At 44.4% G+C, this 24,623-nt stretch overlaps 1 protein-coding gene across 4 annotated transcripts in view; it reads left to right on the top strand.

Annotated features, from left to right (window-relative positions):
* The window catches only part of LOC136831343 (ATP-dependent DNA helicase Q1-like), a 443,841-nt gene that overhangs the window by 224,466 nt on the left and 194,752 nt on the right, over positions 1–24,623 (top strand). For 3 of the 4 annotated variants that reach the window (XM_067091647.1, XM_067091648.1, XM_067091650.1), the window contains one exon: positions 99–329. The exons of the other annotated variant lie outside the window; for it this stretch is intronic. In XM_067091647.1, the coding sequence (XP_066947748.1) occupies positions 99–329 (231 nt within the window). The remainder of the gene's footprint in view (positions 1–98; positions 330–24,623) is intronic. 4 annotated transcript variants of the gene reach the window in all.

The following is a 24,623-nucleotide window of genomic DNA, read 5'->3' as shown; positions in this document are numbered from 1 at the left end:
CAAATGAAAGGTAAAAACAAAACCTTGATTGGTTGATTAGAAGTAGATATGGTTTGCTAATGTCATCCAGGGAACAGTGAGAAAGATTACCTTTCCAGGTACGTCCAAAACCACCTTCTCCGAGCGAGTTTATTGACGAGTTGGAAAAACTTCTTAAAGGAGAATTCAAAGGCTATTCTGGAATTATTTATGCCCTCTCAATAAAAGACACCGAAGAGCTGGCAAAAGAATTGCGGGCCCGTGATGTAAAGGTGGCTCCATACCATGCAATGCTGGAGGCTGAATCAAGAAGTAAAATACACCGAAAATGGGTTGAAAATTTTTACCAGGTAGGGATATGTTCACTTTTAAATGAATTTGTTACTACACATATTCAAACCTTTGTTCTTTACACAGATTTAGCTTCGAGTGCCAGGTGGAAACGGACATTCCAACTTACAGGTGATCAGCAGGTTACGATGGTCTCAACCAATGATGTTTTGTGGTTACGACATGGTTCCCCATAAATGATCATATAATTTTTTATTTTACTTTCGACGTGTTGTAAATACAAACTTTGCGAGGAAAGTAGTTTGTTGAGCATGGGGGAAGAATATGTTGTCATCAAGCATTGCATTGAGGCTGGCACTTTGTTTACATTCTGCTATACAGCAAACCCCCTGTAGTATTCACATTCTCACAATTCGCGGACTCACAGATTCACGTGATTTACTGTGGAACATATCAATAAGTTATTTGTGAAAAATTTGGCGATTCATGTACTTTTTTGTCGAGAAATATTCACTGATTAGTGTATAGTGATGTTAATTTCATGACTACATTTTTTATGATAAAAAAATTATTTACTAATTTTTAAATATTAATAATTATAATAATAATAATAATAATAATAATAATAATAATAATAATAATAATAATAACAATAATAATAACAATAATAATATTATTATAATAATAATAATAATTAATAGTAATAACACTGTAAAATTGAATATGTGGCAAGATGAAATAATACTCTCTCTCTCTCTCTCTCTCTCTCTCTCTCTCTCTCTGAGATTAAAGAATTTTTATGGTATGTTTATTTGTTTTGTATGATAAATAAATGATTTACTTAATAATGAGTACTAATTTTCAAATGTTAATAATAATAATAATAATAATAATAATAATAATAATATATTGTAATTACAACATTTATGCATTCCTTACAGTAGTAAGTTATGAAAAATTTTAAACAAACAAATGTCAACCCCGATCTTTTTGTGAGTCTTGGAGCTCAGGGGGGAGGGTGAACCTGTCAAATATGTCAAATTACTCAGCATTTTTATCCAAGGGTAGATAGATGTTGCCACAATGTTATCAGATCAATTTCTCTTTTTTTTTTTCCTTCCTTTCTCTCTCTTGTGAGGTTCAAGAAATGTCAGAAGTGAAAGACTGATTCTTTATTGTTCTCGACAGGTGTTTATAATGTGGAAAGCGGACGGAAAGATAGCGGGCGATCTGCGACCCCCCACTGCGTCCATACAGAATTTGTGTTTGTTACCAGGCATAAAAAGACATATATAATGCATTACAGGACATGTAAAGGCAGATATATATATTGGCGGAAAGGCCGTGCAATGATGCATACAATGAGATACATAAAGCATCTGAAATAATAACAGGTAACATATATGACGTGATTAATGTGCATATGATGAGGGAAACACAAGAATGGAGAGGTGATTTGATGCCCTTACAAATACCCCCCCCCCCCAAGACAATAATTAGAGGAGCAATTATTGGATGAAACAACATTAATCACACAATTGCTGAGGTAGCTGGAGTGGGCCCCTACTCCTGGAGAACTGTGGGTGTGGGGTGAAACCGACATCTGGGCTTGGCTCAGTGTGTCCCCTGGGCCGCCCCAGACCCCGCTTTGGTTGGGGAGCGGATGTGTCTGCGGGGAGGTACTGAGGGGGAACTCTGGGGCGCCTGCCTGCCGCCTCGTGTACTTTGCTATCCAACAGGATTGCCGGCTTTAGTCTGTCGATGGTGACCAAGTCTTCATGCCCGTGGATGCCTGAGGAGGTATGCCTGATGACTCGGTGGGGCCCCCTGTAGGGTCTGGTTAAGGGTGGTCGACGGGCGTTCACCCTGACGAAGACGTAGGCGCAGGAGTCTAAAGCAGGTGGGCTGTAGGTGGTGGTTCTGTTGGTGAAGGTCTTATGGTAGGGCGCGAACTTCTGTGCGAGTTCCCTCAACCTCAGGAGGAGGGGTGTCAGCGCCATCTGCTGACGGCGGGAAGAATTCTCCGGGAACGGCCAGTGTCTCCCCATAGACTTTCTCAGCGGGGAAGGCGTCACCATTTGCTTTCGGTGCGGTGCGGAGGCCCAGCAGGACTCAGGGGAGCTGTGCCTTCCAGCTCTCATCAGTGCAACTTGCCATGAGAGCTGCCTTAAGAGAGCGGTGCGCCCTCTCAACCATGCCATTCGCTGCGGGGTTGTAGGGCTGTTGTTCTCTGTAGTGCTGTATCCACCAGGCGTGCCAAGGAGACCCAGAACTCTGACAGGAAGGCAGGACCCCTGTCTGTAGTGATGCTGTCTGACACTCCGAAATGGCTGATCCAACCCAAAAGGGCCTCTTTGCATGAAGCGGTGATGCCTCCTCCATGAGGGTTGTTTTGCCAGTCTATGATCGTCAGGAGGTATCTGGCTCCTCCTGACTGCAGAAGGGGCCCAACGACATCGATATGAATGTGGCCGAAGCGCCAACGAGGCTGGGGGAAGTTGCCGACTCCGGATTCTGTGTGCTGGGACGTTTTGCTCGCCTGGCATGGGATGCAGCTCCTTGCCCAATGTCGGACGACCTTGTTGGTGCCATGCCAGATGAACCTGTCAGTCATGAGGGGCGCTGTTGTGCGCCCTCATGGATGGGAGAGACTGTGGACTGTGTCGAACGCCTGCTTCCTCCTTGAGACGGGTACTAGGGGGTGGAGGCAGCCTGTGCTGGTGTCGCAGAGGAGAGTTGTGTTCGAGTTTCCAAAGGGCACGTCTACCCACTTAAGAGCCATCACTGCCGTTCTGTAGACTGCCATCTCTGGGTCTGCTGCTTGTTCTTTTGCCAGGTCTTCGTAGTTGATGACGAGGTGAAGGGAATTGATTTCTACTCTTGACAGGGCGTCGGCTACTGGGTTCTTCCTGCCAGGGACGTAGTTGATGGTGCACCCAAATTCGGAGATGGCGGTCAGGTGTTTCTGTTGCCTTGCAGACTACGCGTCTCCCGGCTTTGCAAATGTGTGCACCAAGGGTTTGTGATCTGTTAGGATTGTGAATTCAGTCCCCTCCAGCAGGTATTTGAAGTGTCTCACGGCTTGGTAGATAGCCAGCAGCTCCCTGTCAAAGCCGCTGTAGTGGGTCTCTGCTGGCGAAAACTTGTGTCTGAAGAAGGCCAAGGGATGAGGGGTGCCGTTCACTAGCTGCTTGAGTACTGCACCGCAGGCAATCTTGCTGGCGTCCGTTGTCAACCTGAGGGCAGCAGTGGGGTTGTGGTGAGTTAAGGTAGTGGCACTGGAGAGGGCTGTCTTTGTTTCAATGAGTGCCTGCTGCTGTGGAGCCTCCCAGGTCAGTGTTTTTGGTTTCCCCTCAGGATTGACATCAGGGGGTACATAGTGCGGGCGACATCTGGGATGAAACGTCGTTAGTAGTTTATCATCCCGAGAAACTCCTGAAGAGCCTTGGTGGTTTGTGGTTTCAGGAAATTCTCTATAGCTTTTACTTTAGAGGCCATGGGGCGCACTCTTGCTGGGGAAATCTCGTGGCCCAGGAAGTCTACTTTTTCCCTGAAAATGCATTTGTTGAACCTGGCGACTAGTCCGCTGTCCTGCAGATGTTTCAGGATGGCGTGGACGTGGCGAAAGTGTTCCTCTGGGGACCTGGAGAAGATGAGGATGTCGTCGACCTTGCAGACGCAGAAAGGCAGGTCTCCCAAGATGGTGTTCATCAGGCGCTGGAATGTGGCACCTGTGTCCCTGAGACTGAAGGTGGAATAGGAAAATGTATATAAGTCCTGAAGGGCGTGATGATGGTGGTCTTTGGGACGTTGTCGGGATGCACAGGGACTTGGAAGTATGACTTCAGCAGGTCCATCTTGGAGAAAACCTTCGCTCCGTGGAGGGCACCCATCAGGTCTTGCATGTTTGGGAGCATCAGAGTGGTCTGGTGTTGTCTGTACCCTGTACAGTGAAATTAAGCACCGACAGTCCCACCTCCATCAGACTTCTTTACCATGTGGAAGGGAGACGCCCATGGGCTTGATGCTTTTTTACAGACACCCATCCATTCCATCTCTGTGAAGGCCCATTTGGCGTCTTGTAACTTCTGGTGGACAGTCGTCGGAACTTGGCATGAGTTGGTGGGCTCGTCATGGTGATATGATGGAAGATGCCGTGCTTTGCTGAACCCCCTGGTGACTGGCATAGCTCTGTTTTGAATACATCCGGGAACTCCTGTAGGAGGGACGTGTAGCCGTTGGGGGCTGTGGGGCAGATGGTGGGCATTCCAGGTCTGGTGGAGAGCTGACGGGAGTGGCAGGTTCCTGTGTCGAGGAGGCGTTGTCTTGCGACGTCGACCAGAAGTCCATGGTGCCCTAGGAAGTTTGCATCCAGCAGGGGGAACTTAACCTCCGCGATGATGAAGGGCCAGTGGTATCTGTGTCCCAGAGTGGAGATAGTCTGGGTCTTCGTGCCATACGTGCGGATGGGAGTTCCGTTTGCTGCTATGAGGGTGGGTGTCAAGTCAGGTATCTTTTCTAAACCTTCCTCGGATGGCAGGAAGACTGACTGCGTTACCCCTGTATCCACCAGCAGGCACCGTTCGGAAATTTCGTCTCTGATGGAGAAACCTGCTGGTCGGTGGGAGTTGGATTTCGCTTTTGTCATTTTTTTGTGAAGAAACAGGGAGTCCTGCAGTTTTTGGCGTTGGTTCCGAACTTTCTATGGAAGAAGCACCATGCCAGGTTTGACCATGTCTTGTGTTCCCTGAATGGTGTCTTCTTCCTGTAAATGGCGTTGATGTCTCCCTCACTGTCGTCATTCTCCTCCGTCAGGCTGCAGGCTCCCAGGGCGGTGGCTGCGAGGGTGGCGGCTTGCTTCGAGGCCTTGGTGGCCTCGTGTATTTTCTGGGCGATTTTGACTAAGGCATCCATGTCGAGGGCGTCTGCGTCTGTTATCTGGCCCCTAACTTCCTGCAGGAGGCGCCGAAAGAAGATTGCTTTCGTTAAGTCTACCTTCCTCTTCCTCCCGTTTTCGTCATGGCCTGGCAGTGTTACCAACCCCCGTAGTTCGTTCCAGGCTTCCCTGGGTGATGCTTCTCCGAGGGGCTGGGATAATACGTCGAGTGCGCGCTGTGCTCTCTCGGTCACGTGCATGGAGTAAGTTTGGATAAGTTTATCCCTCAAGGCTGCGTATGTGACCTTGTCCGGCTGCGCATCTAGCCGGGGGGAGATTCTGTTGAACACCTCTTCTGGGAGCGCCGTTTTTCATGGTGACGTTGGATATGATAGCATCGTCTGAGATGATGCGACGCCGCGTAAAGTGTTTTGCCAAACTCAGGAACCATGATGCTGTGTTCTGCTGCGAAAATGGGGGGAGTTTGGCTGCGTCTGGCTTTGTTGGCGAGAGGGGCGTACAGACAATGCTTGCGGGTTCACATTGAAGTTCAACTTCCGACATCTTTACTACTCACGCACCAAAACGCGGGGAAAATGCACCGTATTGAGTCCATTAATGGTGCTGATTGTTCGAGTGGTCGAAGGAAGTGCCAAAACATGCCCTTTTGGGTACACCATATTTAGTCCGTTAATGGCACGGTTTCCACAGGGGAAGGAGCTATCAGAGGCCTAAACTTTGACGCCGTAATTAGTCCACTAAAGGCTCTCTGATGGTAGGCTGCGGCCGTTTTTAGTCCTTGAATGGCTGGGCCAAAACCGTGCTACCTGTCACTCCAGGGTCACCAGTGTGAGGTTCAGTAAATGTCAGAAGTGAAAGACAAATTCTTTATTGTTCTCGACAGGTGTTTATAATGCGGAAAGCAGGTGGAAAGGTAGCGGGCGACCTGTGGCCCCCTGCTGTGTCAGTACAGAATTTGTGTTTGTTAGCAGGCATAAAAAGACGTATATAATGTGTTACAGAACATGTAAAGGCAGATATATATATATTGGTGGAAAGGCCGTACAATGAGGCATACAATGAGATACATAAAGAATCTGAAATACTTACAGGTAACATATATGACGTGATTAATGTACATATGATGAGCGAAACAAGAATGGAGAGGCGATTTGATGCCCTTACACTTTCTGTCTCTCGCCAAAGGGTAGAATGTGAGAAATAAATAGATAGATAAATAGTGTGATGAAGTGTCCAGTGTCTGTTCTTCAAATCAAACTTGGTATCTAAGTGCTTGTCCTGGAGTCTAGGGAACCATTTATATATGGTGACCCCGGAGTGTCCAGTGTCTGTTCTTTAATTCAAACCTGGTATCTGAGTGCTTGATATTTGATTACTAAACTTACCATTTATTCAACAATTATAGTTACCTCACAAAAGCCAGACACCTGAACCCTCATCACACATATAAAACGACTGATTTCTCTAAAGGCAACAGTGATCCCTTATAAAACTTATCAATCATGAAAGAAAGCAGATTAAGTTCTTCGTTAAACAGGTGTGAGGTAAAAAATCTAAGGGCGTCATTCCATTAACATTATAAAATTTCAAGTATTTCTATTTATTTCATTTCCCTGGTTCGAGCTCATTTCAATTACTTGAAGGAAAACATCTCACTTACCACTCTATCTCTAATTCAAATCAAAATTACTGGTGGGTCAATGAATGAAACTCTGATATAATATTTTAAATACAAAAATTTATTTCTAAATTCAAAGATTATACATGACATTAACAGTCTCAGGGAAATTTATTATTACTTGAAAACAAAACAAAATTGGATTAAATCTGAATTAATCATCAGTCAAAATTAAATCAGAAATTAATTTATTAATTAATCAAAAAATTATTCAAGTAAAATTTAATTTGTTCATGAGACTTACCTGTCAGATATATATATAGCTGTATTCTCCGAAGGACCGACAGAAATTCAAAAACTTATGGCACACGCAGTGGGGCCAGGTGGTTAGTACCCATTCCCGCCGCTGGGAGGCGGGTATCAGGAACCATTCCCATTTTCTATTTAGATTTTCTCTGTCGCCGGTATTGTCAACACCTGTTGTCAATACCTCCGTCGCTGATTTTCGTAAACTTCTCCACTTGAGTATTCTGATTGTCTTTTGGTTTTTTGACTTTGGATCTGTGGATAGGCATACGCTTTTGTGGACTGTTTTGATTTTGGCTTTGGCTTTTCTTTGATCACGATGTCTGGTTCTAGTTCTGCTAGTTTCAGGGTGTGTGTTGTGAAGGAGTGTAAGGTGAGGCTACCGAAAGCTTCGGTAGACCCTCACTCAGTATGCATGAGATGTAGAGGGCATGTCTGTTTGTTGGATGATCGCTGCAAGGAGTGTGAGTCTTTGCCTGATTCCGATTGGAAGGTATACGACTCTTATGTGCGCAAGTTAGAGCTTGACCGTATCAGGAGGTCTTCCTCCAGGAGTGTGTCTGCTGGTGGGAGTCAGAGTAATAATAATTTGTCACCTGTTAACCCCTCTAATGCTTCACCTATCCCTGTAGTGTTGCCTTTGGAACCTGTGATTTCATCTGCGGAAGGTAATGCCCTTGCGCAGATTTTGAACTCCATTCGCGCTTTGGAGTCGAAGGTGCTGGCGATTGAAAGTGTTGTGAAGTGCAGTGATCCCCCTAGTGTTGTGGAGGGGGCATCAGATCGGCCCTATAATGCCTCTAGGTCTAGACCTCTGCCGAACTCCCAGGACTCAGGGAATGGGCATGTCGAAAGCCGCAAGAGGGTTACGGGGACCCCCCACCGATCTGGCGTCCCTTCGGCAGGCCCTGTTGTTGTTTCCCAGGCTGCCAAGGATCGTGCTCGCGCACGCGTCCTCAAGGATTGCTTCTCGTCCTCTGAGGCGCCCTCCACGCAAGAGGTCGTGTTCTCGGTTGGACTCTCGCCTTTCAAGAGAAGCTTCAGAGGAGGACGCTTCTCCTCCTTTTCTCGAGCCTTTGTTTCTTCTCCTGAGTGGTTCCATGAGTTGCCGCTGCATAAGAGGACCAGGACTTCTTCCGAGGAGGACGTTTTTGAGTGTCCCAGTCTCCCCAAGAACAGAGCTGTCGTCGCCCATGGTAGTAGGAAGAGGACGTCCCCTTCCCCCTCTTCTTCTCACAAGAGCAGCCCTTCTCCTGAGAGGGAGTCTTCTCCTTCGAAGCGTCTTCTCCAGGATATGCAGCGGCAGTTGGCTTCCCTTCTTGCTGCAAAGGAGTCTGAACCTCTTAGGCGCCGCAAGGACTTGAAGCTGCCCGTTAAGAGGTCTAAGAGGTCTCCCTCTCCTGCTCTTCGTTCGTCTCTCTCTCCGGTGAGTTCTCCTGGTTGCCCTCATCGTTCGTTGGATCGTCAGGTTTCTTTGCCTCGTCTTGACACTCCCCAGGCGGCTGATCCTTATGTTTCTTTTCCTGGTCAGGACGCCCCTCTTGCAGCTCGACAAGACGCCAAAGGGATACGCGGCAGGACGCTCGCATGACGCCGCCTGGCTTCTCATCACGCTCTTCAGGACGCTTCGGCAAGACGCTTCTCCTCTCGCCACACACTCTTCAGGACGCCGCAGGACGCCGCAGCATTCGAGGCAGGACGCTTCTGTGTGGGACGCCCAGATTTCTCTTCTGCTCTTTCACGCAAGAAGAGGTCTCTTTTCAAGAATTGGGCCTCAAGGTCTTAGTCTTCCTTAAGTTCCGAAGACTCTCCTGTCGCTCCCGTCAAGAGGGAGAGTTGTCTCATGAATCGGAGTCTGCAGAGCAGGAACAACCCCTTTGTCGTCTTCTTTCGGACTATCAGGTTTTAGCCAACATGCTGAGAGAATTATTTCCTGATAAATTTCAGCCTTCTGCTCCTCTCTCTCTCCCCTTCGCAGTTAGCTTCGTCAAGGTGAGGAAATCTCCCGGCTTCCTTCAGATGAAGACTTCGCCGCTACCAAGAAAGCCTTCAAGAAAGTTAATTCGTGGATGGAGGATCGGAAAACTCAAGGCAAGTCTTCCTTTGCCCTACCTCTGTCTAGATTGTGCGGGAAGGCTGGGATATGGTATGAGACTGGAGAAGAAATTGGCTCTAGAGTCCCTTCTTCTTCTCAAGGAGACTTCGCGAGTCTGGTCGACGCTTCAAGGAGGGCTCTCCTTTCTTCAGCGAAGGTGACCTGGACACTTTCGGAGACTGACCATCATCTCAAAGGGCTTTTTAGGACTATGGAAGTCTTCAACTTTTTAGATTGGTGCTTGGGGGCCTTGGACTTGAGGACTCGGAATCCAGACTCTATCTCTCTGGGGAGCTGTCCAGTGTGCTGTCATGGACAAGGCCGTCAGAGATGGCGCGATGAACTGGCTGCTCACTTCGGTACGTCACTCTTGAAGAAGAGGGCTTTATACTGCAATTTTGCAGCAAAGTCAGTTTCTCTTGTGCAGAGGGCGCGAATTGCTTTTCGCCCTCTTTCTAGCCATCTCTTCCCCAGCCGTTAGTCAAGGATCTCGCCTCAGCCTTAAGGAGAAGGCTACACAAGACCTTCTCGCACAGTCTTCCAGGCGTCCTGATGTCCCGTCCACGTCTTCTCAGGGACTAGCCGCCAAGAGGCAGAAGCCCTTTCGTGGCAAAGCTTCCTCCTCTAAATCCTTTCCTCGAGGAAGAGGCCTCTCCAGAGGTGGTGCCCCTTCTCACCCAAGGGGCAAGAAATGATACACCGGATCTCCAGACACCAGTAGGAGCCAGGCTTCTTTTGTTTTCGGAAGCCTGGAGAGTAAGAGGGGCGGACTCCTGGTCCCTCAGTGTAATCGGGAGAGGTTACAGGATCCCGTTCCTCGAATTTCCCCCCCTGTCTTCAACACCCAGGGATCTGTCGCCCTCTTACTGCCCAAAGAAACAACAGATTCTTTTCGATCTGCTCGAACAGATGCTCAAAAAGAGAGCCATAGAGCGAGTCATGGATTTGGATTCTCCAGGTTTCTACAATTGTCTCTTCTTGGTTCCAAAACACTCGGGGGTGGAGACCAGTCCTGGACGTCAGCAGACTGAACCATTTTGTTATCAAGGAAAAGTTCAAGATGGAGACGTCTCAGTCAGTTTTAAGTGCGTTAAGACCAGGCGATTGGATGGTCTCGCTGGATCTCCAGGACGCGTATTTTCACGTCCCCATTCATCCTCGGTCAAGGAAGTATTTGAGGTTTGTCCTGGGGGGACGAGTGTACCAGTTCAGAGCTCTGTGTTTCGGACTGAGTACGGCTCCTATGGTTTTCACAGTTCTGATGAGGAACGTTGCCCGGTGGCTTCACCTAGCGGGCATAAGGATCTCGCTCTATTTAGACGACTGGCTCATTCGAGCTTCGTCGAAAGAAAGGTGTCTGGAGGACCTGCACTCAACGTTGAAGCTGACGAAGTCCCTGGGACTTCTAGTGAACTTCGAGAAGTCACATCTGATCCCTTCTCAGTCCATTGTTTATCTGGGGATTCAGATGGATTCAGTGGCTTTTCGAGCCTTTCCATCCCAGGAACGTCAGCAGCACTGCTTCGAAAAAGTTTCGGCCTTCGTGGGGAAAGAAACATGCTCGGTGAGGGAATGGATGAGTCTGCTGGGGACCATTTCATCACTGGAGAAGTTTGTTTCCCTGGGGAGGTTGCATCTCAAACCCCTCCAGTTTTTCCTTGCGGACAACTGGACGAACAAGGAGGATCTAGAGGAGACTCTCAAGATCTCTCTCTCTGCCAAGGACCATCTAAGGTGGTGGCTCAATCCCGCAAAATTGGCAGAAGGGGTTTCACTCTCTCTTCAGAACCCCGACCTAGTGTTGTTTTCCGACGCGTCCACGTCGGGATGGGGAGCAACACCAGGGGGGGAGGAAGTGTCAGGCACCTGGAAGGGGGAACAGGTGTCCTGGCACATCAATCTAAAAGAATTGGGAGCGATTCTCTTAGCTCTTCAGTTCTTCGAAAGTCAGGTTGTAGGCCGGGTGGTTCAGATCAACTCGGACAACACCACAGCCCTGGCGTACCTCAAGAAGCAAGGAGGTACTCATTCTCGGTCCCTGTTCCTGATTGCCAAAGAGATCCTGTTGTGGGCCCATTCTCGACAAGTTACGCTTCTCACGCGATTCGTAGCAGGGGTCGAGAACGTCCGAGCGGACCTTCTCAGTCGGCAGCGTCAACTTCTTCCGACAGAGTGGACCCTACACGCAGAGGTATGTCAGGAGCTTTGGAAGCTTTGGGGGCGTCCTCTGGTGGACCTTTTTGCAACGTCAAGGACGACAAGGCTACCTCTGTACTGCTCTCCCGTGCTCGACCCAGGGGCAGTAGCAGTAGATGCCCTCCTTTGGGACTGGAAGGGTCTGGACCTGTATGCCTTTCCCCCATTCAAGATCCTGGGGGAAGTCATCAGGAAGTTTGTGGCCTCAGAAGGGTCGAGGATGACATTAATCGCCCCCTTTTGGCCTTCAGCGGAGTGGTTCACAGAGGTCATGACATTCCTAGTGGACTTCCCAAGGACGCTTCCCATGAGAATAGATCTTCTCAGACAACCCCACTTCGAGAGGTACCACAAAAACCTTCCCGCTCTGAGTCTGACTGCATTCAGACTATCGAAAAGTTGGTCAGAGCGAGGGGTTTTTCAAGACCTGTGGCTAAGGCGATCGCCAACGCCAGGAGAGCCTCCTCTAATGCAGTGTACCAATCGAAGTGGGTCATATTCAGGAAGTGGTGCAAGCTTAAGGGAATTTCCTCTACCACAACCTCTGTGTCCCAGATAGCCGACTTTCTGTTTTATTTGAGGAAGGACTTAAAGCTGGCAGTACCTACCATCAAAGGTTACAGAAGCATGCTGTCAACGGTTTTTAGGCATAGAGGCCTTGACCTAACGGACAACAAAGACCTTCACGATCTTCTAAGGTCTTTTGAAACTTCTAAGGTAGCTCACCCAAAGTTGCCTTCGTGGAATTTAGATGTTGTCCTAAAATTCCTAATGTCGAAACAATTCGAGCCTCTACATTCTGCATCCTTCAAGGACGTATCCAGAAAAACTATTTTCCTAACTGCTCTGGCGACGGCGAAGAGAGTTAGTGAACTTCAGGCTATCAGAAAGATTATAGGCTTTAGAGGCCATGATGCGATATGTTCCTTGAGCCCTATGTTTCTTGCTAAAAATGAAAACCCGTCTTCCCCTTGGCCCAGGGCCTTCGAGATTAAGGGTTTGACGGAGATCATTGGACAAGAACCAGAGAGATCCCTGTGCCCTGTCAGGGCTCTGAAATTTTATTTACAGAGGACTCAGGATTGTCGAGGTCCTTCTAACAATCTGTGGTGCTCGGTTAAGAGGCCGGATTTACCTCTCTCTAAGAATGCTCTGGCGTTCTTTTTAAGGAACACCATTATAGATGCCCATTCCAGTGTTCAAGACAAGGATTTGAGCCTTTTGAAAGTCAAGGCTCACGAGGTGAGAGCCATTGCTACCTCAGTGGCTTTCCAGAAAAACTTGTCTCTCAATGACATTCTGGGTGCCACTTTTTAGCAAAGCAATTCTGTGTTTGCTTCACATTACCTGACTGAAGTAAAGACTTCCTACGAGAATTGCTGTGCGCTAGGGCCTTACGTTTCCGCAAATACGATCTTGGGGGAAGAAAGCGACACTCATCCTCTCCTATAGTTATTGGTTAGGTGTGTTTTTAATTTTTAGTTATGGTGTTTTTTATGGTTGTTGGGTCACCACCGGGGGTGGTCGTCCCAGTCCTTAGTCTATGTTATAACTTCATGACGTAGCTAGGCTTGGTCAGGTGGTTGTTTCGTTTGTCGTTTGCCCTCACAGTAAGGTCATATGGTCTGGTCACATTGTGGTCTCGCCCCCGTTGACAGATCATCTAGAATTCACCAGCTTTATAGGTCACTACCTCGCTGGAGACTCTAGTAAAGCAGAAGCAGACTTGGGTGACAGTAATCACGAAGTCAGCAATGCTAACAGGTAAGGAACCAAGGCGTCAATCGCCTTCATATGTTTGTTTCCTAAAATCCTATTCTGTCTCTTCCCACCTCCAATGGTGGGATTCAGCTATATATATATCTGACAGGTAAGTCTCATGAACAAAATGATATTTTTATAATAAAATAAAGTTTGTTCATACTTACCTGGCAGATATATATAATCATAGTACCCACCCTCCTCCCCTCAGGAGACAGTAGCTCTAGAAAATCTGAATAGAAAATGGTAATGGTTCCTGATACCGCCTCCCAGCGGCGGAATGGGTACTAACCACCTGGCAGACTGCAGCCGTAAGTTTTGAATTTCTGTCGGTCCTTCGGAGAATACAGCTATATATATATCTGCCAGGTAAGTATGAACAAACTTTATTTTATTATAAAAATATCATATTGTTAAATAACAAAACTTGATTGAAAGGAAATATACTGTAAGTAAATTAATTCCCAAGTGTTAAACAAAATAAAGCAAATAAATCAATCATGTAAAAATGTGGATACAAAAGACACAGAAATATACTCTGCAAAAGACTAAATATCAAAAAATGTAACGCAAAAATTAAGGCAATAGCAAACACATCACATATATGTATAAAAGAAAAATTCTTCAAAAGATAAAGCATAAAACATATAACACGAAAAAATATTAAAAAGGTGAAAAGGTATCTTTACATATAACCACTCTAAATATTATTTTAGTGCACTAAAACCCAATAATTATGTTACAATACCTTGGTACCAAATTGCTTTGTGTTTTTAATCAGGTGCCGTTACACACACACTTAATAAAATACACTGTTCAGATAACTCAGACACATTTACTAAGGAATTAAACAGTTAAAGATATGAGCGACCATCGTCTACACACACACACACACACACACACACACACACACACACACACACACAGAGAGAGAGAGAGAGAGAGAGAGAGAGAGAGAGAGAGAGAGAGAGAGAGAGAGACAGCATTTCCCCTCAGCAACGCTTTTTTGGTCTCTGAGTGTGGGCCCCTTGTAAGGGCGTCTATCTACGTGGTAGGTTTTCCACAGTGTTTTGATCGAGTCCCAATTGAATGCATTACTTCAGTAGTTTTCAACAATCAGCCTCTGTCCCTCCTCTCTACACGCTTACTGTCCATTCTCACAAACCACAAAGAGCGCAACAACTTTACCTTATGCTAACTCTTTTACGGCATACACGTATCTGAATACAAAATCATACAGTTATACAACAACTCACACATACCCACGGGGAGATAACTGCATTATGAAAACCACAGCATAAGAATAGATACATTTAGAAAACAGTTTAGGAAGTATAAATGAGAAAGAGACAGAGGATATATTCTTGGAGATTGTAAGAGAAGAAAATAAAATCTGTTCTTCGTGATTACATACAACTCAGTTTGTGCTCAATACTGGTAATGAAAATGGGACTTAGCATACAAAACAGGATGACAGGAATGAACTTCGGATAACACTGAAAAAGAATAAAACTCTGGACACAGAAAAGGATGAAACTTTGGACATGAATGTTGATGTTTCAGATGAAAGTGATTCCTCTGATAATATGTGTAGAAATCGTTCTAAGAAACCGGATTATTGTTAGATATTATAAAGTTTATATTCATATAGTTTTCTTTTCCTCAAGTACTGTACTTTAAAATTCATTTCATCCATATTGAATGCTGCCACAATCAGTGTAAATGGGTTGAATAATGTAAATAAGCAAATGAAGCTAATTAATTTCATTTTCCTACATAAACTTGATATTTTTATTCAGGAGCATAATTTGAAAGTTAGAAGTAAATTTGAATATTTGGAAAGTATTGTAAAATTCTGATAAATTATTCTCAAAATCTTAAAGGAGGATTAGCTATACTTGTCAATAATACATCTAATGTTGATGTCTTGATTTCAGAAATTGATGTAAGTGGTTGTGTAAGAAGTGCTATATCTAGAGTGTCAACTGTTAGGATTCAGTTTTTTAATGTATATGCTCCTTCAGGCAATGATAAAAAATGAGAAAGAGAACAATTGTTTTGTAGTGACATTTTATATTTCTTAAGAAATGATATAAGCTATAATAATGGGGGGGGGGGATTGGCATCGCATTACAACCATGAGAGAATGTTCAAATCCAGATAATGAACTGTTGTCAAAATCACTTTTGAATCTAAAGAATAGTTTGAAATTGAAAGATGCTTGGTTCATTATGAATCATCATACAAAGTATACTTTTCTGAGAGAATTATGGCTCCAGACTGGACAGATTTTATGTTAAAGGTTTCCAAGATAATATATTTAACATTCAGACAATTTCTTTGAGTTGGTCAGATCCTGTTCTGTAAAATTATCGTTAAAATTAGAAAATATTGTAACAATAGGAAAAGGATATTGGAAATTGAATTGTGGTATACTTGATAATATTACTGATAATAATTTTAATATATATGTTGGGAATTTATTCAGAGCAAAAAATGTAACTTTGACAATATCATTTATTGGTGGAAATATGCAAAAATATGAATTTAAGAATTTCTTCATTAGATGCTCAAAACAGGTGAACAAGGAAAAATTCGGTATGTTAAATTTGCTAAATTATCAGTTGAAACAAGAAATGGAGAAATCTGTGTTAAATCCAGGTAATCTGTATAATGTTAGCCAATTAAAATCAAGAATGAATGATATTCAAAATGAAATATGTGAAGGTACAAAGGTGAGGGCAAAAGTGGATAATCATTTGGAAGGTGAGCAAGTATCAGCATATCTACTTGAAAAGGAGAAAGGTGCAAGGTGCTTTTTGAGTAAGATAAAAAGAAATGATGGAAGTGAGGTAATAAACCCGAAAGCCATTATGGATTATGTGAGAGGACATTTCGAAAATTTATTTAAGAAAAAAGAATGTGATGTGGTTATGCGGAATGAGTTCTTACAGCTCATGCAGAAAGTCATAGGAGAAGAAGATATAATATTAACAGAAAGAGTCAGTGAGAAAGAAGTTCTAGATACCCTTCAGAGCATGAAAAATGGGAAAAGCCGTGGAATAGATGGGCTACTGGTGGAGTTTTATAAAACATTTTGGAATATTATTAAAGGAGATTTAATTGAAATGATCCAGTTTGTGTTCAGGAACAAAAATGTTTTAAAGATGAACAATGGTGTTATATCCATTATACCCAAGGAAGGAGATTTAGATATAATTACCAACTGGAGACCAATAACAATGTTGAATGTTGATTTTAAAATTATAACAAAAATTATAACTAAAAGGATTAAACCTTTGATAATATCACAGGAGTAGTTTTGTTGTGTTGAAAATAGATCAGTTAACAATTTGAACTTTTTTTATTAGAGACTTAATATTCTATGCAAATGAAAGTAGCACTGATGCAGCCTTGGTGAACTCGGATTGGTCAAAGGCATTTCTATTTAGAACACTACAAAGATTTGGTTTTGATGGTGAATTCATTAATTTGATAAAAATGTTGTATGTAGATGCTGAAAGTGTATTATGTATAAATGGTAATATCTCTGACCCATTTCCCATCAAGAAATCTGTAAGGCAAGGGTGTCCTTTATCTGCACTATTATTTATTATTTATCAGGAAGTATTTTATAGAATTGTTAAGAAGAGGCTGTTTAACCCTTAAACGCCTATTGGACGTGTCATACGTCGACTAAAATTGTCTGTTGGGTGCCGAGTGGACGTACCGTACGTCGACTACAAAAAATTTCAACCTTCGGTCAACTTTGACTCGACCGAAATGGTCGAAAAACGCAATTGTAAGCTAAAACTCTTACATTCTAGTAATATTCATTCATGTACCTTCATTTTGCAACAAATTGGAAGTCTCTAGCACAATATTTCGATTTATGGTGAATTTAAAAAAAAAACTTTTTCTTACGCACGGGCGGTAACTCAGCCGAAAATTTCATAAATTCTTTCGTCATTTTGTCGTAATTTTTACACTGTTCTATATTAGCCTTACATAAAGTTTTATATATGAAAATGTGGGCAATTTCATGTACAATACAGCTAAATACAACCCATGGTTGTAGCTTTTATCAGTTTGGAAATATTTTCATATAAACCACGATAACTGCCAAAATTTCAACCTTCGGTCAACTTTGACTCGACCGAAATGGTCAAAAAACGCAATTTTAAGCTAAAACTCTTACGATCTAGTAATATTCAATCATTTACCTTCATTTTGCAACCAATTGGAAGTCTCTAGCACAATATTTCGATTTATGGTGAATTTTTGAAAAAAACTTTTTCCTTACGTCCGCGCCAGAAATTCTTTCACACGCGTTGTCGTAATGTTTGCACTGTTTTATATTAGTCGTTACATAAAGTTTTATATGTGGAAATGTGCGCAATTTCATGTAGAATACAACAGAAAATAACTCATGGTTGTAGCTTTTATCAGTTTTGAAATATTTTCATATAAATCACGATAACTGCCAAAATTTCAAGCTTCGGTCAACTTTAACTCGACCGAAATGGTAAAAACGCAATTATAAGCTAAAACTCTTACATTCTAGTAATATTCAATCATGTACCTTCATTTTGCAACAAACTGGAAGTCTCTAGCACAATATTTCGATTTATGGTGAATTTCTGAAAAAAAAATTTTCCTTACGCTGCGCGCTGGTAACTCGGCGAACATCTCAGAAATTCTTTCCTCATGTTGTAATGTTTGCATCGTTTTACATTAGTCGTTACATAAACTTTTATATATGAAAATGTGCGCAATTTCATGTAGAATACAACTGAAAATAGCTCATGGTTGTAGCTTTTATCAGTTTTGAAATATTTTCACGTAAATCACGATAACTGCCAAAATTTCAACCTTTGGTCAACTTTAACGCGACCGAAATGGTAAAAAAACGCAATTGTAAGCTAAAACTCTTACATTTTAGTAATATTCAATCATGTACCTTCATTTTGCAATAAATTGGAAGTCTCTAGCACAATATTTCGATTTATGGTGAATTTTTAAAAAAAACATTTTCCTTATGTCTGCGCGGTAACTCGGCCGAACATCTCAGAAATTCTTTCGTCTCGTTGTCGTAATATTTGCACCGCTTTATATTAGTCGTTACATAAAGTTTTATATATGAAAATGTGCGCAATTTAATGTACAATACAACAAAAAATAACTCATGGTTGTAGCTTTTATCATTTTGAAATATTTCCATATAAATCACGATAAATAGAAAAAATTCAACTTTCGGTCAACTTTAACTCGACCGAAATGGTCAAAAACTGCAATTTTAAGCCAAAACACTTACAGTCTAGTAATATTCAATCAATTAGCTTCATTTTTCAACAAACGGGAAGTCTCTAGCACAATATTTCGATTTATGGTGAATTTTTAAAAAACATTTTTTTTACGTCCGCTCGTTCACGAATTCATGCATCATTTTGTGATAATATTTTCTCTGTGTTGCTTTGATCGTTTTAAAATTTTTATATACCAAAAACATCGCAATTTAGTGTACAATACAACTAAAAAAATTAACTCGTTAGCTTTAACCGTTTTGCTTACAGCGATTTGTATACAATTATATGAGTTTTTTTCGCTGTCATATATTCCAATATTTATATATAATAATGATATTTTTTCATTTCTGATGGTTGCATACTAAACTTCAGGCAATGACAAAAAAATGAGCCAAAAATGAACTCTTAATCTTAACAATTAAGCGTGCTGTGATTTTTTGAAAAAAACTTTTTTTCTGCTTCGGCGCTAACTCACCGAACGCTGCCGGCATACGGGAGACGTTTTTGTAAATAGGGCTTCGGCGTTAAAGGGTTAATTATGCTTTAAGATTGCCTAATAAGATTCATATATTATTGCTAGCTTATGCAGATGACGCAATTATAGTTATTACTTGTGATAAGGCATTAGAGGAACGTTTAAATGTTATCTAAGAATATGAAAATGCTTCAGGTGCAGTTTTTAATAGGGGCAAAACTTCTATTTCTGGGCTCGACCTGTGTCACCCAGTGAAATGGTTCCAATAGCACACATTTCTAGGTATAACTGTTGCTAAATATACCAGAGAAAAAAGCTATCCATAATGCCGGGTTTACTACCCCCGGATCGAAACACCATAATGGTGTTGGTATGCACTAGGGTGAGTGGACACCACTATCACAGGTCTTCATCCTATAGATCTCTCTATTCTCAAAGTCCCAAATTTGGGGTGCCGTGCCAAGGATTGCCTCCCGCTCACCCACTAGGTGCCCCATGCGAGCGCCATCTTCATTCCAATTTTAGCACAAGCACGCGAACACGTAAACATTTTGCTTTTGTGATTGTGTTCTGTTTTTTGCAGCTCATCATGTCCTCCACCGAGAGTTTTCCACCATCTAAGTTGAGTACTATTTCTGATTGGTTTGTTTAACACAAGAGGCATTGTACTTATGAATTGTACGTAAATATTGTTTACCAGTGTAAATAGTTCTGTTACGGAGCCGAACGTGGGCTGTGTGTGCCTCTTTCCCGTTTTCGACCTTCAATCTCAACTTTTCTATTAACAGAACGGATTCTCCTAGTTTTTATCTATACTCCGTTCAGTTTGGAGCTTAATTGGAGAATTTACCATGTCGCTGGTAGGAGATGAAGAACCTGGTATCATGGCCGAACTAGGCTCAACCTTTTCTGATAATAGAATTTGAGTCTTTTTATCGGTCTCCTTCCTCCACCAGCGAGCTGGTACCTTCTCGATGGTGTGATTTATTTTATCATGATGATAGCTGATATGTACAAGGATGGATGGCATGTCCATTCCTGGATTAATTTATGCATGTGATTCGGCGTCAGGGGTAGGCCATCTTGGTATCTAACGTTACCTATATAACCCATGTTTCCTGGACCTTCTCTGCCGCCGAGTCAATTATGTATTTATATATGTATTTTATATGTGTAATCTTTGGGCTAACCCACATCACGAATGGTTGACTTAAGATATATTTTTGTTGTTCATATACTAGGTAGTTTTAATTCTAATTTAAGGTAGTTTACTAGCCTAACCTACCGAGGCTAGGCATGACAGTGCTCTTACACGATGTTCAGTCTACCTAGCTCTCCCGACCAGGCCGTCTTACGGCTTTGGAGGGGGAAGTTAGACTAGTGAGGGAGTTCCCCCGTTCACACTTAGCCCACCTGACCAGGCCGTTAGGTTTTTGGAGGTGAGGTTAGGCTAGTGAGCGAGTTCCTCATTCACATTTAGCCCACCTGGCCAGGCCGTTAGGTTTTTGGAAGGTAAGGTTAGATTAGTGAGAGGGCTCCTCACTTCATATTTTGCCACCTGACCAAGCTATCTCGGTTTTGGGGAGTGTGGCTGAGTTAGGACGTAGGTCCTTCTCTCCCCACACCAGTGGCATTAATCCTGGCCTTCCTGACCAGGCCAAGAAGCTTTGATTTTTGGAGGGTAGGCTAGGATCAGTTAACTCCGTAATTTACCTTAACGATTAGAATTTGGCGACATTGCCTGAGCGACATCCTCGTAAGAGGAAAGCCGTTCGCTTGCATTTGGCACCCATGTAAGGAGGTTATAGTCGGCTTCCGGAGGGTGCTACCCACCTAACCGGTCGCCATTCGCCGGGTTTCCGCCACTCACCTACCTTTCCCCTATGGGCGGTGTTTCGTTAGCTTGCTTCTAATTGCTTTTAGTAGTTAGTAGCTGGAGCGTCGAACATTGTCCCGTGGATGCATAATAACAGTTACGATATGTTAGAATTCACGTCTCCACTGGGCTAGTCGGATCTTTCGTTGTTTTTATCCTGTTAACCACTCCGGTGGATATGGTTCACGGTTGTTTGGCGGTTTCCATTATATGGTTTCCGCCCTGGGCGTTTGAGAAGGGGCTATATGCGAACCCCCTACTCCGCTCCTATTATGCCGATCCCATATCATGCGACACAATGAGATTTCAGTGACTAATCACGGCAGAGTATCATAGAGTACCTGTTTATAACATATATATAATAAGTTAACCATTCAGTAGTATAATCTATGTTTTTAGACTTTTGCTGCCGGACTCAGTTCCGGCGGGTTTTGCCTTGTTGATTCACATGTATCATCACCCATAATCTATGTTAAGGTAAACTGTGACCGCCGGACTTAGTCCGGCGGATCTTGACTTAATGATACTCATGTACCATTATTCCACTTACAGATGGTATGTTGCGAGGAGCCAGGGTGCTCGGCTGTTCTCCAGCAACCCTGCGGTCACGAGGTGTGCCGCTCGCACTCCAGCTGTGCGGTGCATGTTGGAGACCTGACCGTTTGGCACCCGGACGGCTGTGAAATTTGTTACGCTCTTTACGAGCTAGTGTCCGATGAGTCGGTAAGTGATAGGAGATTGCTAACCTTTAGTCTCCTTTTTGATATTGGTGGCTCATATGGATATATACGAAAATTGGGAGAATATTTTCAGTAAGTCCTACCTTCTCTTCCAGTCTAACCCAGCAATCCGTGCCTCTTCGCTGTCGACCCTGAAGACCTGGGTCGGTGGATTTGGGAGGAACGTTGCGTCTGGCAACCCCTACTTGCTGTCGGAGGAGATTTGCAATCTCCTCTATCCAGGTGCCCGGATCTCCGCCGCAGTACCGAGGGAGTTGGCCGCCCCACTCATCGAGAAGATCAGGCAAGAGACGCAGCCCTCCCAAGACGACAACCTGTGCGGAGAGGTGGCGGAAGAGGTTGCGGCTATCAACATCCACCTGGAACCCATGAGTGTGGATGACCAACAGGTAGAAGGTAGGGTGGTAAGTGAGGCAGGTGAGGTTAGTTTAAATAGAACCCTATTTAGTTCACCTTCTTCTTCTTCCTCTTCCTTCCAGGGATTTCCGAAGTCAGCTAACCTTGGGGACAGATCTCGGTCTGTTATGCCCAAGGTGAAATCTCTGAAAAAGAAGGACTTACCAAAGTCCTCTAGACCTCAAAGGTCTAATCCGCCAGCTCCCTCTAGGTCCCCACTGGCTCCCAAACCGGTGACGTCCTCAAGTAAGGCTACTCCCTCTTCTAAGGGGTCGAGGTCCAGAGATTCAAAGGCTAAGCCCCCACAGCCTAGCTTTGACTCTGAGGCCTTTGTCGAACTGCTGATGCAGAGGATCGACTCCAAGGTAGAAGCTAGGCTACAAGAACTTTCGACTCAGCTTGTCACAAGCTTGCAGACCTCCGGAGAGTCAGTGCTGTCATTGGCACAAAAGGTGCAGGCCCAGGAAAGCTTGCTCTCCGGATTCATCCAATCCAGAGCAGCACAACAATTACATGTTGTCCCGGATGCCTCCAGACTGGCCCCCTTTGATAAGGGAAACCCGTGGTGGCTGGCCCTGCATGCTCCCCTGCATAATGGCACACTGACCATTGGGGGTTTGGGCACTCGTCGTCTGGAAGAACTGGAGTTCTTTCCAGCCGACCTAGTGCCTCCCTATCCAGGCTTTGCCAGGTTAACTGAGGAAGCCTGGATTAGGTCTGATAAGGTCCCTAAGGAAACAATCATCTTTCCCAGAGACCAAGCTCAATCCACCCTGATGCGCGCTCTCACCGACTGGGAGTGTGAGAACACGAAACTTACTCCCTTTAAGGGAAGTTTCACGATGTTCTCCGTAGGTGACGCCATCCCTACCCCCTGCACTACTAAGATTGCAGAGCTGACCCTCCAAGCTGGGATAGATGGCAAGCGTATGCCTCAACTCCGGGAGACAGATCCTACCTCCCTTCTCTTCCCCGGAGATTCAGAATGTTGGTTGGGAGCTCCGGCAACTTTCACGGTGGGGAAACTTGATCCCGAGTGTGCCTCCACCCTGTTCAGCAAGCAACTTCCCAGAATTCCGGAGGCTCTGCTCAAGGCGGAATTTGAGGCTAAGTGCAGGTTGAGTCGCTCCCTGCATTCCGTCACCATCTCAGAGGTAACGGCATTAGCTTATAATGACGAACCTCTGTTTCAGGTCCTCACGAAGTCGTTATTGGCGTCCTTCCAATCGGACCTTTATGACTTCGTGGTTGCGAGACAGAACTGCCGGAAACACATCTTCGCAGATGCCACCATCAGGCATGAGCCCAATAGACTCATGAAGAGCTCTATCTGGGGACCTAACCTCTTCCCAGAGGATGAGGTCAATAATGTTATGGCAGAGGCAACTAGAGCGAACCAGAGTCTTCGCTCTCGCTGGGGCCTTCCTTTCAAAAGGAAGTTCTCCGAGACCTCCGGACCTCAACCTAAAGAAAGGAAAAGGTTCAGGAGATTCCAGGGCTATAAGAAACCTCAGGCTCAAACAGTGCTTCAGGCGGTACCGGTCTCACAGATCGCCAACCTTCTACATCCAAGTCACAACCTCAACAGCAGTTACGTACTGATGCAGCCGGCTCAGCAAGCTTCTGCTCCGCCAGCCTTCGTGACGTCCCCAGCTTTCAACGCCTCGTTTGAAAGCCAAGGGGCGTTTCGAGGCTACAATAGGCATGCGAGGGGAAGCAGGGCTAGAGCCGCCTACAGAGGTAGAGCAGCATCCAGACCTCTCTCACGTGGAAGAGGAGGCCGTGGAAGTAGAGGAAGTAAGGCCTCTCCCCATCAATGAGACCCCACAGGTAGGCAGGAGATTATATCTCTTCAGGGACCATTGAACCTTCAGCCCATGGGCCCACAGCATAATCTCCAAAGGTCTGGGATGGAGCTGGAGCAAGGGGCCTCCTCCGCCAGTCAGATTCCATCAACATCCATCCAAAGACTTACTGGACTTTGCAAAAGAACTTCTGCAAAAGAAGGCAATAAAGAAAGTCAGACGCTTGAAATTTCAAGGCCGTCTGTTCAGTGTCCCCAAGAAAGACTCTGACAAGCAAAGAGTAATTCTGGACGTGTCTCGTCTCAACTTATACATTCAATGCGACAAGTTTCGCATGCTTACAATCTCGCAGGTACGGACCCTACTTCCCCGTGGGGCCGTCACCACCTCTATAGATCTTTCAGACGCATATTATCACGTTCCGGTTGCGAGAAACTTCTCTCCTTACCTAGGGTTCAGACTAGGAAAACAAGCATACTCGTTCAGAGTCATGCCATTCGGGCTCAACATAGCGCCCAGAATCTTTACCAAACTGGTAGAGACAGTAGTCCAAGAGCTACGGGCCCAAGGGATTATGCTGGCCGCATATCTGGACGATTGGATAATTTGGGCATCCAATGTCAAGGAATGTCGAAAAGCAACTTTCACAGTAATCAACTTCTTGGAATACTTGTGTTTCCAAATAAACAGGAAGAAATCCCGTCTAGTTCCGGCGGCTCAATTTCAGTGGTTGGGAATCCAGTGGGACCTAAACACACACAAACTGTCACTTCCGCCAGCCAAAAGGAAGGAAATAGCCAAAGCTACCAGACAGTTCCTCAAAAACAAAAGAGCCTCTCGTTGTACCCAGGAAAGAGTTCTAGGCTCTCTTCAGTTCGCTTC

The sequence above is a fragment of the Macrobrachium rosenbergii genome, chromosome 48, assembly GCF_040412425.1.
Source record: "Macrobrachium rosenbergii isolate ZJJX-2024 chromosome 48, ASM4041242v1, whole genome shotgun sequence".
Lineage (NCBI taxonomy): Eukaryota > Metazoa > Arthropoda > Malacostraca > Decapoda > Palaemonidae > Macrobrachium > Macrobrachium rosenbergii.
This window is presented reverse-complemented; position numbering and strand designations above follow the sequence as displayed.